General features: G+C 50.3%; 1 protein-coding gene across 4 annotated transcripts in view; it reads right to left on the bottom strand.

Annotated features, from left to right (window-relative positions):
- hcfc1b (host cell factor C1b) overlaps positions 1 to 17,482 on the bottom strand; it is an 18,034-nt gene extending 552 nt beyond the window's left edge. The window contains exons 1-30 of one of the 4 annotated variants that reach the window (XM_034678425.1): positions 16,226 to 17,482; positions 15,209 to 15,357; positions 14,436 to 14,596; positions 14,155 to 14,357; positions 13,664 to 13,748; positions 13,397 to 13,503; positions 13,113 to 13,292; positions 12,598 to 12,930; positions 12,366 to 12,508; positions 12,131 to 12,265; positions 11,805 to 12,032; positions 10,295 to 10,459; positions 9,962 to 10,157; positions 9,756 to 9,871; positions 9,531 to 9,666; positions 9,250 to 9,413; positions 8,917 to 9,076; positions 8,602 to 8,822; positions 8,322 to 8,405; positions 8,163 to 8,229; positions 7,949 to 8,088; positions 7,573 to 7,758; positions 7,289 to 7,478; positions 6,912 to 7,043; positions 6,426 to 6,628; positions 6,186 to 6,308; positions 5,870 to 6,055; positions 5,388 to 5,685; positions 5,013 to 5,067; positions 1 to 8 (exon numbers count right to left, since the gene is read on the bottom strand). The exon at positions 1 to 8 is cut by the window's left edge and continues 552 nt beyond it. In XM_034678425.1, coding sequence (XP_034534316.1) covers positions 1 to 8; positions 5,013 to 5,067; positions 5,388 to 5,685; positions 5,870 to 6,055; positions 6,186 to 6,308; positions 6,426 to 6,628; positions 6,912 to 7,043; positions 7,289 to 7,478; positions 7,573 to 7,758; positions 7,949 to 8,088; positions 8,163 to 8,229; positions 8,322 to 8,405; positions 8,602 to 8,822; positions 8,917 to 9,076; positions 9,250 to 9,413; positions 9,531 to 9,666; positions 9,756 to 9,871; positions 9,962 to 10,157; positions 10,295 to 10,459; positions 11,805 to 12,032; positions 12,131 to 12,265; positions 12,366 to 12,508; positions 12,598 to 12,930; positions 13,113 to 13,292; positions 13,397 to 13,503; positions 13,664 to 13,748; positions 14,155 to 14,357; positions 14,436 to 14,596; positions 15,209 to 15,357; positions 16,226 to 16,397 — 4,726 coding nt within the window. In that variant the 5' untranslated portion in view covers positions 16,398 to 17,482. Of the gene's footprint in view, positions 9 to 5,012; positions 5,068 to 5,387; positions 5,686 to 5,869; positions 6,056 to 6,185; positions 6,309 to 6,425; positions 6,629 to 6,911; positions 7,044 to 7,288; positions 7,479 to 7,572; positions 7,759 to 7,948; positions 8,089 to 8,162; positions 8,230 to 8,321; positions 8,406 to 8,601; positions 8,823 to 8,916; positions 9,077 to 9,249; positions 9,414 to 9,530; positions 9,667 to 9,755; positions 9,872 to 9,955; positions 10,158 to 10,294; positions 10,460 to 11,804; positions 12,033 to 12,130; positions 12,290 to 12,365; positions 12,509 to 12,597; positions 12,931 to 13,112; positions 13,293 to 13,396; positions 13,504 to 13,663; positions 13,749 to 14,154; positions 14,358 to 14,435; positions 14,597 to 15,208; positions 15,358 to 16,225 lie in introns of all 4 variants that reach the window. The other 3 variants (XM_034678424.1, XM_034678423.1, XM_034678422.1) reach the window with 3 other exon arrangements.
- Positions 17,483 to 17,538: the final 56 nt, after the last annotated feature.

Below are 17,538 nucleotides of genomic sequence, written 5' to 3' on the forward strand. Positions count from 1 at the left end.
CGGGTTTCCTGGAGACGGCGAGAACGAGAAGAATCAACAAAGATAAACAATCGTAGAAAAAACAAATGTAAACAAACAAACATAAACAAACATACATAAACAAACATACATAAACAAACATACATAAACATACATAAACATACATAAACAAACATACATAAACATACATAAACATACATAAACAAACAAACGTAAACAAACAAATAAACAAACATAAATAAACATACATAAACAAACAAACGTAAACAAACAAATAAACAAACATAAATAAACATACATAAACAAACAAACGTAAACAAACAAATAAACAAACATACATAAACAAACATACATAAACATACATAAATAAACATACATAAACAAACAAACGTAAACAAATAAACAAACATACATAAACATACATAAACATACATAAACAAACAAACGTAAACAAACATAAATAAACATACATAAACATACATAAACATACATAAACATACATAAACAAACAAACATACATAAACAAACATACATAAACATACATAAACAAACATACATAAACAAACAAACAAACATACATAAACAAACAAACAAACATACATAAACAAACAAACAAACGGAAACAACAAACAGAGTCAGAGTTTGGGACAAACATCAAATAAAATATAAACAAAAACAACAGAGCCAGTGCGTCGAGACAGGGTGCTGTCAACAACCAGACTTTGTACACTTTTATACAACAAACAAACACAAACAACAAATACAAACAACAACAAATAAACACACGGATGAACAAAGGAAGCAGTTCAGAGTGTAAACGAGGAGACGAGTCACAGAATTTAATCTGAGATTAATCATGTGGACACGTTAACGCTGTGACCTCTAACGACCTCTAACGACCTCTCTGTTTATAAACAAACCTCTGACCATCACTCAGATCATTTCCTGTATAAATATGGACGTATTCTCCGTGAAGTCACCCATCTGTTCCTGAAACGCTGTTCTGAAATATTGTCGGCCATATTGGAAATGCTGAACTCAACCTAACTTCTGTGGAGCGAGTTTGAGGTAAAGAGGCGGGCCTTTAGCCTCCTCGCTAACAGCTACAGTGTTCCCGCCTGTCAAGTCAGCCACGCCCTTATTTGGGCTAAACTCTTGAGTTTAATCAGGGTTCCCACTCTTTTCCAGAGATCATTTTCCAGGATATTTTCATTGATGATCAAGCTGGTATGACCGTCTAAATTGAGTTCCTAATTTAGTTCCTAAATAGTCTACTATGTTCCTCTCAGTGGAAGTCTACATTGAAAGACTTGCAGTCTATGGCTATCAATGAAATCATCTCTTACATACTTAAAAATGATGGCAAATTGATAATAGAATAATGTAACCACAGATGTACAGCACTTCACTTTATTAGTGCAACCAAGTAACAATGATGGGAACATCTCAGCTTTCTCTTTTCTCAAAAAATATAACATGAACTAAGAAAAAAACAAAAGAACCAGTGAAGGAATCAGGAAGCTTCCTTGCTGAAATAAATAAATAATAATAATGATCAGAGGATCAGAGCTTTAATGACCTCAATAGATCTGAAGGACAAAAATGGCCACGAATGTTTCTTAACTCAGACTCAAAATATACCTTCTTAATCCTGATACTCATCCTGCTAAGTGTTCGATATAAAACAAAGCAAATGTCACGTTTTTTTATTTGAGTTAAACTCTGAAAAAATCTCACCGGTGTAAAGACACTCTCTGTATTTGAAGATCTCTCACAGATTTAAAAAAATGTAAACTGTCTTCCTGCATGGCGATGTCTGTTATGATCAGTGATGTCTACAACGTGGAGTTTCTGTGTCACTCTTTTTGTTCTGTTTGTTTTCACTATCAGGAGTTTGCACTCCTACTAGCTAGATCAGGGGTTCTCAAACTGTTTGGAGCCAGGGACCCCTTACAGGTGAGAAACTTGTCCAAGGCCCCCCTCAAGATTGTAACACAGATTAAACACATTAGTGATGTCATGATCAGAAGCTGGGGCTCTGAGAGTCGATGATGTATAGTGGATCAGAAGAGCCGGCTCACATCCAGAGAGAGCCGTTCGGTTCTGGTATGGTTCTGGTTCAGTTCTGTTCTGGTTCGATTCTGGTTCAAGTCTGGTTCGGTTCTGGTTCGGTTCTGGTTCGGTTCTGGTTCGGTTCTGGTTCGTCTCTAGTTCCTTTCTGGTATGGTTCTGGTATGGTTCTGGTTTGGTTCTAGTTCGGTTCTGGTTCGGTTCTGGTTCGTCTCTAGTTCGTTTCTGGTATGGTTCTGGTATGGTTCTGGTTTGGTTCCAGTTCGGTTCTGGTTCAGTTCTGGTACGGTTCTGATTCGGTTCTGGTTTGGTCCTGATTCGGTTCTGGTTCGGTTCTGGTTCAAGTCTGGTTAGTTTTTTGGTTCGGTTCTGGTTCGGTTCTGGTTCGGTTCTGGTTCGGTTCTGGTTCGGTTCTGGTTCGGTTCTGGTTCGGTTCTGATTCGGTTCGGTTCCGGTTCGGTTCTGGTACGGTTCTGGTTCGGGTCTGGTTCGGGTCTGGTTCAGTTCTGGTTCGGTTCTGGTTCGGTTCTGGTTCGGTTCTGGTTGAGTTTGGTTCTGGTTCTGTATGCTTAAGTTTAGTTCTGGTTCTAAAACTAACCCTAACCCTAACCCCAACCCTAACCCCAACCCCAACCCTAACCCTAATCCCAACCCCAACCCTAACCCCAACCCTAACCCCAACCCCAACCCAAACCCCAACCCTAACCCCAACCCTAACCCCAACCCTAACCCTAACCCTAACCCTAACCCCAACCCTAACCCCAACCCTAACCCCAACCCCAACCCCAACCCCAACCCCAACCCCAACCCAAACCCCAACCCCAACCCTAACCCTAACCCTAACCCTAACCCCAACCCTAACCCCAACCCTAACCCCAACCCCAACCCCAACCCTAACCCTAACCCTAACCCTAACCCTAACCCTAACCCCAACTCTAACACTAATCCCAACCCCAACACTAACCCTAGCCCCAACCCTAACCCTAACCTTAACTCTAACCCTAATCCCAACCCCAACCCTAACCCTAATCCCAACCCTAACCCTAACCCTAGCCCCAACCCTAACCCTAACCCTAACCCTAACCCTAGCCCCAACCCTAACCCTAACCCTAACCCCAACCCTAACCCTATCTCCAACCCCAACCCTAACCCTAGCCCCAACCCTAACCCTAGCCCCAACCCTAACCCTAACCCCAACCCTAACCCTATCTCCAACCCCAACCCTAACCCTAACCCTAACCCTAGCCCCAACCCTAACCCCAACCCCAACCCTAACCCCAACCCTTACCCTAACCCTAACCCTAGCCCCAACCCTAACCCTAACCCTAACCCTAACCCTAGCCCCAACCCTAACCCTAACCCCAACCCTAACCCTAACCCTAGCCCCAACCCTAACCCTAACCCTAACCCTAACCCTAGCCCCAACCCTAACCCTAGCCCCAACCCTAACCCTAACCCTAACCCTAGCCCCAACCCTAATCCTAGCCCCAACCCTAACCCTAACCCCAACCCTAACCCTAACCCTATCTCCAACCCCAACCCTAACCCTAACCCCAACCCCAACCCTAACCCCAACCCTAACCCTAACCCTAACCCTAGCCCCAACCCTAACCCTAACCCTAACCCTAGCCCCAACCCTAACCCCAACCCCAACCCTAACCCTAACCCTAACCCTAGCCCCAACCCTAACCCTAACAGAATTGTAACAGAATAAATGCACACAATTGGTCAGTTATAAGTCTTCTCATAAAAACACTATTAAAGGGTTTTCAACACAAACCATTAGTTTTTGCAAAATTAAGGTAAAACATACGGCTACAAAAGATCCTAAATTAAGAGCCGTCTCTCTGTAAGGAGCTGAACTTCCCATCACTAAAGAACATGCTTTCTACCATTTGCACTCTTAGTTGCCCTTGGAACTATTTGTATTGTAAAAGGTATCAATGTAAATCCTTCAGACCTGTTCCATAGTGATAAACAGAGAACACTTCAGTTTGAATCCAGTAAATCCCACTTGTATCCTTTAAAACAGAGGGTCATTTCATTCCTTGTGGACTCAACATGACAGCATTTAGACTTTTCAACTAATTGATCTTCAACTCGTTGTTTTGTAATGACTCAGCACAATTTTATAATTTATTCGAAATGTATTCACATTATTTCACGGACCCCCACACTATGGTTCGCAGACCCCCAGGGGTCCCAGGACCCCACTTTGAGAACAACTGATCTAGAGTACGGTAATTGAGCCAAATGTACCATAAAACAGAAACAATATCCTCCTGTTTCTGTGAATCCTTGATTATGAAGTGAAGGAGAAAAGATGTGATAAAAGTTGTGCAGTGTCTCTGTCTTTTCCAGCACAGCATGAACTCAACTTCCAATGAACGGGGATGTGTTTTGTTAATCGGGTCAGGTCACATGCAGCCATGTTGGAATAATTTTCCAGGACTATCTGTGATTTTCCAGGACATTTGACTTTTTCTCCCATTTTCCAGGTGTTTTCCAGGACTGGAAAACTGGTCAACTGTTTTCCAGGTTTTCCAGGACGCGTGGGAACCCTGATTAATATCTTCAAAAATAGCAAGTTATAATAAATTCCCCCTCTGTACAGTGTGTGTGAGAGAGGAACGAGCTCTTCAGACCTGAACTGTTTTTTGGACCAGGCTGTAAACATGTTTATTTAAAGTCTCTTTGAATGGGTGTGTATGTGGTTTCCTGTCTCTGCAGCCTCTAGTGGACGCTCGATGAACTGCAGTTTATAACACTTCAACATGAGCTTCATATTGAAGACCGGAGGTTTCCGCTAGACTCAGAGTTTGATCACAGATCTATGATGAGTTGAAGTGAGCGAAGCTGAGTGTTTGTGCACTACAGTGTGACCATCTTCATCGTCTTTACACGTCTTCTCCTCCTCCTCCTTCTCCTACGACATCACAACATCACAACATGTCTGAACTTACTGATCAGGAGACGCTCCCGCTCTCTTCACCGCTGGTTTAGCATCTTTACTGCTCTCTGCAAACACACACACACACACGCACGATGTTAACATCCTTAACATCTGATGGTCCCTCAGTGGACCATGACCCCCCTCAGCTCTGTGTTCAGCTCTGTGTGTGTGTTCAGATGTGTGTGTTCAGCTGTGTGTTCAGCTGTGTGTGTGTTCAGCTGTGTGTGTGTTCAGCTGTGTGTGTGTTCAGCTGTGTGTGTGTTCAGCTGTGTGTGTTCAGCTGTGTGTGTGTTCAGCTGTGTGTGTGTTCAGCTGTGTGTGTGTTCAGCTGTGTGTGTGTTCAGCTGTGTGTGTGTTCAGCTGTGTGTGTTCTCCAGGTGCTCACCTTGTAACCACCTGACCTGCGTGGCCGGCCCGTATCCTTTCTGGTTGCGTGCAGCGATGCGGAAGATGATGGCGGGTTTGGTGGTGTAGTCGATGTGGGCGTTGGCGAGGCTGGAGGACTGGACCAGGCAGGACGGGCTCAGGCCGCAGTACACCCTCATGAAGGCTAGCTGGGCCGGACCAGAACCAGAACCAGAGCCCGCCTGACTGGACTGGATGGCCAGGTACACCGAGTATTCTGTGATCTTACCTGAGGTCACAGCAGGAGGCTCCCAGGTGAGCTGAGCCCCGTCCAGGTTCTACAGGAACACAGACACAGGTTTACTATGGAGACTACATTACCCATGATTCCACTCACACACAGGTTTACTATGGAGACTACATTACCCATGATTCCACTCACACACACATATACACGCTCACACACACTACAGTCAGCGTGGTTTCACATGAGACTGACACACAGACAGGAAGTGATGTCACCTTGCTGATCTTGATGGCGCACGGCGCTCCGGGGAAACCAGGCAGACACGTTTTAAAGGCAGAGACCTCGGAGAACGCCCCGCGGCCGCAGATGTTGATCCCCGCCACACGGAACTTATACGCCGTCCCCGGCTGAAGCTCCACCCTCTTCATCTGACTGTAGTCAGGTACCACACCTGAGTCATCCTGCAGGTTCACACCAATGACATCATCAGCAGCAGCAGCGTGATGGAGCAGCTGTGTGTGTGTGTGTGTGTGTGTGTGTGTGTGTGTGTGTGTGTGTGTGTGTGTGTGTGTGTGTGTGAGTGTTTCTTACATCGGCCATGTTGTCTCCATAGGGGACGTAGTAATGTGAGACCACCGTGTTGGTCACCTTGACGATACCGACATCGTACCACTGACTGTCCTTCACTGATGACCTCACTGCTGCGCAGGCCCTCTGCACACAGTTAGCATTATGTTAGCATGTGCTACTCTGCAGTTAGCATGCTGTCATGTTGGTACCTGAATGACTGCTACATGTTAGCATGTAGTTAGCATGTAGTCCATCACTCACCCCTGCAGGAGCTGCGTTGCCGTTGGCAACCTCTGTGAGCTGAGCAGCTGTTTGTAGCTTAGCTGGGCTGGCGGTCAGCTGAGGGGCGGGGCCAAATGTACTGGCCAATCTGGCCACAGCGCTGGTCACGGCTGAGGATGTCAGCTCGTGTCCGTTGCTCTCTGCTGCAGGGTCATTCAGGCTGTCTGCAGGAGCAAGGCCCTCTGGGTAATACAAACAAACTTTATTAACAATCGAGAGAAACGACGACAATCAAAGAACCAAGGTGTGTGTGAGGCCCCAGGTGTGTTTGAGGCCCCAGGTGTGTGTGAGGACCCAGGTGTGTGTGAGGCCCTAGGTGTGTGTGAGGCCCCAGGTGTGTGTGAGGACCCAGGTGTGTGTGAGGCCCTAGGTGTGTGTGAGGACCCAGGTGTGTGTGAGGCCCTAGGCGTGTGTGAGGACCCAGGTTTGTGTGAGGCCCTAGGCGTGTGTGAGGACCCGGCATACCTGTGGGCAGGCTGCTGTGCTGAGGTTCCGTTTCTGGTTCTTGCTGGTTTTGGACATCCTGAAGCTGCTGCTGGACCAGCGCTGCTAAATCCTGCTGGGTCAGCACAATGGGGATGGACTCAGAGCTCCCCCCTGCACACACACATTAGAACACACTGTGAGCCTCTTTACAACCTGAGCTCTGCTCACTTGACCCTGAACAGGCCAAGGGGTCAGGTTTCAGTCTGACAGGCGTCAGTCTGTCAGGTGTCAGTCAGAGGAAGGTTACACTCAGGTGTGAGCAGTGAAAGAGCAGGTTCAGTTCAGACTGGTTCCAGTGAGAGGGTTGGTCTCAGTGGAGCCCCCTGCTGTTCAGATCCAGTATAACAGGTTCTCACCCATGTGCCCCGCCGCCTGCAGCACCGCCTGGATGGTCGCCTGCTGAACTGCATCATCTGCTGCCGTGGTAACAGCCAGCTGATCCGGGGTCAGTCCTGTCACCATAAGCGTCGTCGTCCCGGACACAGCCTCACCGCCGTCCCCCTCTGATGACATCAGCTCCTGAGGAAGTCCACCGTCTGATGTCATCTGGAAGAGACCAAATACATGCTTAGACCCATGTGTGTGTATGTGTATGTGTGTGTGTGTGTGTGTGTGTGTGTGTGTGTGTGTGTGTGTGTACCTGTGCTGCTGCTTCGCTGCTCTCCACATGAACCTGCAATGCTGAAGCTTCTGATGACATCACATGCTCTGATTGGCTGTCGGTCTGCATAGGCTCCTCTCGCTCTCCAGCCGCCTCTGTCACCATGGGAACAGCCTCCGCCTCAGACAGCTCCGCCCTGCTCTCTCCGACCAATGAGGAGATCTCCTGCAAACAGAGAGCATCATGGGACATCAGAGAGGAGGACACCTGGCCTAGTACATGTACAGGTGTCTGCGTGCGTGCGTGCGTGCGTGCGTGCGTGCGTGCGTGCGTGCGTGCGTGCGTGCGTGCGTGCGTGCGTGCGTGCGTGCGTGCGTGCGTGCGTGCGTGCGTGCGTGCGTGCGTGCGTGCTTACAGGTATGGATGGTCCCGGAGTGGGTGTGGCCTGTGTAACTGTAGTAACTGCTCTGCTCTGGCTGGCTACGGAGGGGGCGGGGTCAGAGGAGGAGGAGGGGTCTGTTGAGTCTCCCTGCAGAGCATCTCCAGCCTGCTGAGCTGAGACAGAAACAGGAAGTGATGTCACTGATATCAGCCCTGTGTAAAGGTGAGGCCTCAGGTGAGTGAGTTACCTGTGGCTGTAGTGGCGGTGTTGGTGGTCCCAGTCTCGTGGGTCTCACATGGAGGATTCGAACACACCTGGAGACAGAAACACTCTGAGCTCAGTCTGCACTCAGTTTCAACCAATCAGTGACCATCAGCACACCTGTCACAGTCAGGTGTTCTCTCACCTGTCTAATTCCTCCAGCTCCAGCTGTAGTGGCGGTGTTGGTGGTTCCGGTCTCATGAGTTTCACATGGTGGATTCGAACACACCTGAAGCAAACACACACATAAACACACCTTTACACAGAGACCTGAGTGAATACTGGACTCTGATTGGCTGATGGGCTGCAAGGTGTCAGTGCACATGTTTCAGTAGTTCAGGTGAAAGCAGCTCTCACCTGTCAAACAGACAGGAGGCATCGAGAGTTGTACCTGACGACACCTGACTCGTCACCTGTAGTCTCACCTGTCTGAGTCCTCCAGCTCCAGCGGTGGTGGTGGTGTTGGTGGTTCCGGTCTCATGGGTCTCACAGGGCGGGTTGGAGCAAATGTTCTGGCTGACAGGAGCCGAGGGCGGGGTGGAGCTCACCTGTGCAGGTCGGCTCATGCTGGAGGAGGCGGTGGTGGCGGTGTTGGTGGTTCCGGTCTCATGCGTCTCACAGGGCGGGTTGGAGCAAACCAGCGTCACTACAGCATCATCAGTGACATCATCAACACACCTGATACCTGCACATGGTTTAAATACAGCAGATCTACCTCTGACAGTACTACCTATGTGTACCTGTAGTAGCTGCGGGGTCTCCACTCTCTCCTGCAGTAGTAGTAGTATTTGTAGTATTTGTAGTACTTCCTGGTTCCTCTGAGGTGGGGGAGGCCATGATGGAGACGGGCAGATCCTGTACCAGAGACTCCGCCCCACTTGGAGTCGTAATAAGAGTAACCTGCACACAGTATTACTACAGTATTACTACAGAACTACAGTGTAACGACAGTGTTACAGTATAACTACAGTATTACTCACTACTGCAGTGTAACTACAGTACCATAGTATAACTACAGTGTAACTACAGTGTAACTACAGTAATACTCAGGTACTACACCACAGGTTTGTTACCTGTTTGGGTCCTGTTGATGAGGCGGTTGCCGTGGTAACCTTGCCTGCCAGTGTGGCGATGGTTGCTAAGTTGGTGATGGGTGTAGTCAGAGAGGCGTTGGAGGTAGCTCCTCCTGCTGGTGAGGTGGAGACACTTCCTGTTACTGTCCCCAGACTGGACACACCTGAGAGACACACACACACACACACACACACACACACACACACACACACACACAGGTAGGTGAAGATAAGGTGCGCAGTGTGTTAAATGATACACCTGATGACAGACCAGTGTTTACCTGAGGTTCCCTTGACGACCAGTGTTGTGACGGTGGGTTTTGAACCAACAGCTCCAGGTGAAAGCAATCTGACTCCACCCATTGGGACTGTCCTGAGGATTGTACCTGGCGTACCTGGAGCTCCTTTCAGAACCACCTAAACACACACAAACACACACAACTGTGTCACCTGTGTGTCTGTGTGTCGCCTGTGTGTCTGTGTGTCAGGTGTGACAGGTGTGTTACCTGCGTCAGCCCCTGTTGACCCCCTGCGGTGATCTTGGGGACCGTGGTGAGGATCTTCCCAGCACTTCCTGCGGTGACCATCTTGGTGGTGAGGATCGTGTACGGACTGTTCGCACCTGCAGGGGGAGGAGCTTCACTCTGTCAGTGATCTTTGTTTAAATAAAGCATTCTCAGGTGTGTTCAGGTGTGTCTCTCTGTACCTGTACCTCCTTGCAGTGCAGACACAGGGATGGTCTTGATGATGGTGGTTCCTGGTTTAGCACCGGTTCCCGGTGCGACACTGAGGATTGTGGGTTTGGCGTGCGTGGATCCGGCCTGCGCGGTGCTGAGGAGGGTCGTCTGTTTCCCATCTGCTGATGTCACCAGCTTCAGGATGGTTCCTGCAGGGAGGGGGCCCTTAGTCTGACACACCGAGGGGCGGGGTTAGTGTAACCATTGAGTGTTTAAAAAGATGGACATTGTGTATGTGTGTGTGTGTGTGTGTGTGTGTGTGTGTGTGTGTGTGTGTGTGTGTGTGCGTGTGTGAAGGTAACATGTACCTGTAGGATCTGTGTAACTGGGCTGCCCCCAGTCTGACCAGCTCCACTCTGCACTGGTTTGGTCTGGACCACCATCTTCCCAAGGTTCCCAAGGTTACTAAGGTTCCCAAGGTTACTAAGGTTCCCAAGGTTACTAAGGTTCCCAAGGTTACTGAGGTTCCCGATCTGTAATGGAGAGGAAGTGATGTCAGCAGGTGTGTCAGGTGACGTTCAGGTGTTTGTTCTGAACTACAAGGTGCATCTCAAAGCTCTAAACTGCAGTCTCCTCGCTCCTCGGCCGAACTGGTAGTATTTACTGACGCGCCATTTTAACTTGTGTCCCGAAGCTCTAAACGCTGCTGGAGGAGCGAGGAGCGAGGAGCGAGGAGCGAGGAGCGAGGATCGAGGAGCGAGGAGCGAGGAGCGTGGAGCGAGGAGCGAGGAGACTGATCGGAGGAGGAATATTCGAGGAAACAAGAGATCAGACTTCGCGGAAGTCTTATCTCTGACAGACACGCCCCCTTATCGAATATCACTCACTGATTGGACGCTGCAGTGGCTCGGACTTAACCGAAACTGAACATCAGCTGAGTTTAATAACAGAGAAAAGACGGACCTTATAACAGTCTCTAAGGGTGCCCTGAAACAGACCTTATAACACTCACTAAGGGTGCCCTGAAACAGACCTTATAACAGTCACTAAGGGTGCCCTGAAACAGACCTTATAACAGTAACTAAGGGTGCCCTGAAACAGACCTTAAAACAGTCTCTAAGGGTGCCTTGAAACAGGCCTTATAACAGTCACTAAGGGTGCCCTGAAACAGACCTTATAACAGTCACTAAGGGTGCCCTGAAACAGACCTTAAAACAGTCTCTAAGGGTGCCCTGAAACAGGCCTTATAACAGTCACTAAGGGTGCCCTGAAACAGACCTTAAAACAGTCTCTAAGGGTGCCCTGAAACAGACCTTATAACAGTCTCTAAGGGTGCCCTGAAACAGACCTTATAACAGTCTCTAAGGGTGCCCTGAAACAGACCTTAAAACAGTCTCTAAGGGTGCCCTGAAACAGACCTTAAAACAGTCTCTAAGGGTGCCCTGAAACAGACCTTATAACAGTCTCTAAGGGTGCCCTGAAACAGACCTTATAACAGTCTCTAAGGGTGCCCTGAAACAGACCTTAAAACAGTCTCTAAGGGTGCCCTGAAACAGACCTTATAACAGTCTCTAAGGGTGCCCTGAAACAGGCCTTATAACAGTCACTAAGGGTGCCCTGAAACAGGCCTTATAACAGTCACTAAGGGTGCCCTGAAACAGACCTTATAACAGTCACTAAGGGTGCCCTGAAACAGACCTTATAACAGTCTCTAAGGGTGCCCTGAAACAGACCTTATAACACTCACTAAGGGTGCCCCGAAACAGACCTTATAACAACACGAGGATGGACGTTTAGAGCTTTGAGATGCACCCACAGACACACGACAGCTGACCCGTACAAAGACCTCAGAGATGATCAGGTGATGACATCACTCACCAGAGTCCCGCCTCCTCCCACACCCAGCGGGCTGTTAACCAGCCTGATGGTTTTTGTGACTCCGCCCACCACTGTGGTGACCACCTGAGCCTGCTGGGAGACGGTCACTGTGCCGGATTTATGCACTGTGATGATTGGTCGGCCAGGGGTTCCGGGAGTGGCGACTACAGAGGCCCCCCCCACTTGAGCGGCAGCAGACTTCAGGATACAAGCGGCCGGGTTGTTTACCTGTGACAGGTGAGAGCAGGCGTGTTAACTCTTTGCTGATTGGCAGGTTCAGCTGCAGGAGGCGGGGTTTAATCATGCCGGCCTGTCAGGTGACTCACAGCGACGGTCTTGACAAGCGTTGCTCCCGCGGGGACGTTCAGCATCGCCGACGTGGACGGAGGGATCTTCTGAGTCGCTGCGGCGGCTGCTGCCAGCGCTGCCATGCCACTCATCTGAGGACCGCCTCCTATTGGCTGAGAGAGACGGGATGCAGGAAGCTGCGTCACATAGTGATCATCTATCAGTCAACAGTCTCCATGACAACAGAGCAAACTTCCTGAAGAAGCTTCTTACCGTCACTTGGCCCGTCTGAGCAGGTGCCACCATACGAACACCTGCAGGAAGCGTAGTCATGACGACCGGAGACTTAGGTGTGGCCTGTCTCACTGTAACGATGGAGGCTCCTGCACCTGGAGAGGCTGCCACCTTCAGGACAGCTACAGAGACAGGACACAAACATTCAGGTGTTTCTACCAACACTCGCGCCGTCACCTGCTCATCTACCTGGACAGGTGTGGATACTCACCTGGGGCTTTGGCTGCAGCGGCCAATGGGCTTCCAGGGACGGAGGACGTGGGGGAGGGGAGCAGCGTGATGCCTGAGAGAGGGACCGACTGGTTGGCTGGTGCTGTGGCGACAAGGGCCGGACTCTTGGGGGAGTTCGCTGCAGGTGTGGCAACTGGGACCGTGTTAGGGGCGGGGCTAGAGGCAGGTGAGGCGGCTGCAGGTGTTGCAGGAATGTCGTACTTCTGCAGCTGCAACAGGTAAGTGTCTGCTGTCTGAGACGGCCCCCAGCTCACCTCCAGAGACGACGTGTTCGCCCGCACCAGCTGCACCCGGGACGGGGCGCAGGGGCGCTCTGAGGACACACAGGTGAGACAAACACACAGGTGAGACAGACACACAGGTGAGACAGACACACAAGTGAGACAGACACACAGGTGAGACAGACACACAGGTGAGACAGACAGACAGGTCGTCTGTCTCACCTGTCAGTCAGTCTGTCTCCAGGTGTTACAGATAACGCTCCGTCCTGCTCACCTGTCTCCAGGTACCAGAGGTCCTTGCAGCAGACCTGGTTGTTCCATGCCTTCCTGTACCCGTCTCTGCCGCTCCAGATGTAGAGTCTGGAGTTGATGGCCACGCTGCAGTGACCGGCTCGAGCTCTCGGGACGTTCTCCTCCAGACTGTCCATCAGGACCGTCTCCCAGCACATGGATTCTACACACACGCAGACAGACAGGTGCACAGGTGAGTGTATGTTTACATTGGAAAATGTGTGTGTGTGTGTGTGTGTGTGTGTGTGTGTGTGTGTGGGTGTGTACCCAGATTAAGGCAGGCTAGTGTGTTGGTACACTTCCACTCCTTCTCATGGGTCGCCACCTTCACGTCATCCATCACCAGAGGAACCCAACCTCCAAACACATACATCCTGAACACACAAACACACACAAACACACACACACACACACACACACACACACACACACACAGATTAGAGGTGCAAACTGTCAGATACACAGAAAAACATCATGACTCAAATTATGTGTGTGTGTGTGTGTGTGTGTGTGTGTGTGTGTGTCTGTTGTTACTTGTTGTTGATGGTGGTGGCAGAGTGCAGACTCCTGGGAAGGGGGGCGTTTCCACTGAGGGCTGGTTTAGTCCACGTCAGAGAGTCTGTGACATCATCAGACCAGGAACCAATCAGAAGTCAGAAAAAAGCATGCGTTGAGAAACACTGTTTGGTTAACCTGTCTCTCCTCTGTGCACCTGTCTCTCCTCTGTGCACCTGTCTCACCTCTGTGCACCTGTCTCTCCTCTGTGCACCTGTCTCACCTCTGTGCACCTGTCTCTCCTCTGTGCACCTGTCTCTCCTCTTTGCACCTGTCTCACCTCTGTGCACCTGTCTCTCCTCTTTGCACCTGTCTCTCCTCTGTGCACCTGTCTCACCTCTGTGCACCTGTCTCTCCTCTTTGCCCCTGTCTCTCCTCTTTGCACCTGTCTCATGTCTTTGCACCTGTGTCATGTCTTTGCACCTGTCTCACCTATGTGCACCTGTCTCTCCTCTTTGCACCTGTCTCACCTATGTGCAGCACCCACAGGTCTCCCAGCCTGCAGCCGCTCATGCCTCCGTAGATGATGAGCCTGTTGTCCGTGCGGCCGCTCGTCACAACGGCGGTGTGACTCTCCCGGGGGGGCGGCGGCTGCCCAGAGGTGGGAGGGATCTCCCAGCCAATCACGCCGGAGCCTGGCCTCAGCTCCAGACAGTACAAGTCGTTCAGGTACCTGAGGGGGACAGGTGAGTCTGCTTAAGAAGGAGGAAAGAGGCGGGTTCAGGTATCTGAGGCTGTGGATGCTTCTTACCTTGGGATGTTGTTCTTGGGGTCTTCACTGTCATTGGCCAGTCCTCCAAACAGGTAGCAGCAGCTTCCAATCAGAGAGAAGCTGTGTCCGAGGCGTGGGCAGGGGGGCGGGCCGTTCTTTGGAGCCTTGGTCTTTAGACGTTTCCACTCCCAGCGACTCGCCTGAGCAGAGGGCAAATACAGACTGGCTCAGCTAGAGGAGGCACAGGTGACTCAGCAGCTCCAGGTAAACACAGTCAGAGTGTCCATAGAGATGAAGGCACGCATTACAACCAGCTCCTGAGGCTAACGAGCAAACTGACCCTACACCTGACACAAACTGACCCTACACCTGACACAAACTGACCCTACACCTGACACAAACTGACCCTACACCTGACACAACCTGACCCTACACCTGACACAACCTGACCCTACACCTGACACAAACTGACCCTACACCTGACACAAACTGACCCTACACCTGACACAAACTGACCCTACACCTGACACAAACTGACCCTACACCTGACCCTACACCTGACACAAACTGACCCTAACCCTGACACAAACTGACCCTACACCTGACACAAACTGACCCTGCACCTGACCCTACACCTGACACAACCTGACACTCCATGTTCAGGTACTAAAGAGGCTCTGTGAGGTTCCTCTGCTATCCTCAGGATTCAGGATTCACAGACCTGCTCATCAGGTTTTCATTTCTCTTCAGGTCTTGATGTTCAGAGAAAGTGGAGCTAGGACGTGACAGAGAACTTTGAGAGGACGACTGACCTGCAGCTCGTAAAGGTCGCTGCTGTATTTCCCGTACTCCACCATTCCTCCGAACACCAGCAGCCTCGTCCCGTCGCACACGAAGCCGTAAGCAGCGCAGCCGGGGGGGATGTCTCCACGAACCGCCGGGATGAACCACTGGTTGGTGGCTGGAGGAGAACACAGCATGTTACTGACAGGAAGAGACCTCCAGCAGGACCAGACTCAGGTTAGACACACATCTGAGACCGTGATGGAGAGAGGGAGATGAAGAGAGAGAGGGAGAGATAGAGAGAGAAAGGGTGGGAAATGAGGAGAGAGAGAGAGAGAGAGAGAGAGAGAGAGAGAGAGAGAGAGAGGGAGAGAGAGGGAGGAAGAGAGAGAGAGTGAGAGAGAGAGAGAGAGAGAGAGAGCAGCTCTGACAGGCTTCTTGTTATATTTATTTATTATTGTTTGTTTATTATTATTTGTGTTTGTTGTTGTTGGAGCCTCAGAGTTCATCCAGAGAGCAAACTGTAGATGTTTGTGTTCTCAGTCTGTTCTTACAGGACCTTAACTTGTTAAAGTTCTCCTTCAGTCTGCAGTCAGACTTCTTCATTACATTAACATGTTATTGTTTTTGTCTGTTGTTGTTTGTTGTCTGTTGTTTGTATTCTGTTGTTGTTTGTTGTTGTCTGTTGTTGTCTGTTGTTGTTTGTTGTTGTTTCGGTTCTTCCACTGCTGCAGAGGGGCGTGTCCCTGTGACGTCAGCATTGTTTTCAGTAAAAAGGCGCCATTTCTCTGTGTGTTTCTGGTTAGCTTCACAGCTAATCCTGTTAGCATGCTAGAGGTAGCTTCAACTAGCATAAGCTAACTTAGCCTAGCATGCTAACATCCAGCCTGAGTTCAGACCGGCAGAATAAACCTGCAGAGATTAGGAGCTAAGCTAAGTAGCGCTTAGCTTCCCTCACAGCTTCTTTATATATAAACACATATATTTAATATATATAATATATATATATTAATCTCAGAGGGGGGCTCCGGGAGACCCGCGGGTACCTGTGTTGTAGACGTGGAGCTCGTCCACGATCCCCTCGTTCCCCCCTCCGAACACCACCATCAGCTCCTTGATGGACACGGCTCGGTGTCCGTGCCGGGGCCGCGGGACCGGCCCAGTCCAGCCCAGGACCCGCTTCCACCGGGGCTGCAGCACCGCGGGTTCGGTCTCCATGACGCCGCAGTCCGGGTCCGGGTCTCCCGCTCCTCGAAGTGACTGTAAAATCCAAACTCAGTCCGGAGTCGGGTTCGGGTTTCGGACCGTGTCCGGCCCGCTAGCAGCGGCTCGGTGTTAGCACTGTTAGCTTCTTCGGGCTGGTTAGAAAACCGGCTAATGGGACAGAAACCGGCCCTGCAGCCTCGCTTATAATGGTTCAAGGTTCCCAGAGGACCGCAGTCTGTCAGAGAACCTCTCACCTTTATTAAACTCAGAGAATATAAACCCCCAGGAGGGTCAGTTAAAGGGTCCTGGAGCAGAGAGACGGAGTTAGCCCGCAGACTGAACACAGTCCGCCATCTTAGCCCCGAGGAGTCCACAGGAAGCTGCTAACAGGCTAATGGGCTAACAGGCTAAAAGGCTAAAAGGCTAACAGGCTCCAGCAGGAACTAAGCGCACTCCTGTGGGTCAGTGCGTGTCACGGCGGCTCCACGCATCAGTGTGAGGGAGCAGCGCGAGGCTGAGCTTCAACAAACAGAGTTATAGAGCCGGGCAGGGAGCCGCCATCTTGCTGCTAACAGCAACCAAACACACAGAGCCGGGAGGCTAGCAGGCTAATGGCTAACAGAGAGGGGATCCACCAGGGGGCGACATCGAGCACGCACGCACACACACACACACACACACACTCACACACACTCACACACATACACGCACACACACTCACTCACAATCACTCACAATCACTCACTCACACATACACACACACACACTCACACATACACGCACACATACACACACACACGCACACACATGCACACTATCACAGACACTCACAAACACACACACATACTTACACACACACACTCACACAGACACTCACAAACACACACATATGCACATACACACACAGACACTACACTGTTTACATTGTTTACACCGTTTACCCTGAAACACTGTGACCCTCTCGGCTCTGATATGAAGTGTTTGGCCGAGACCACATTGTTAGTCAGTCATCATCTCTCCTGTCTTCGCTTCACATCTGTTCTTCTTTAATACAACGATAATTAAAACCGGAGCATCATGTGACCCCGTCTGACCGCAGTCTGCTCTCCTCGCTCTGCTCATGAAGCTGCTCGTCAGCAGGTCAAAGGTCAAC

This window comes from Notolabrus celidotus, unplaced genomic scaffold, assembly GCF_009762535.1.
Source record: "Notolabrus celidotus isolate fNotCel1 unplaced genomic scaffold, fNotCel1.pri scaffold_149_arrow_ctg1, whole genome shotgun sequence".
In the NCBI taxonomy this organism is placed as follows: Eukaryota; Metazoa; Chordata; class Actinopteri; order Labriformes; family Labridae; genus Notolabrus; species Notolabrus celidotus.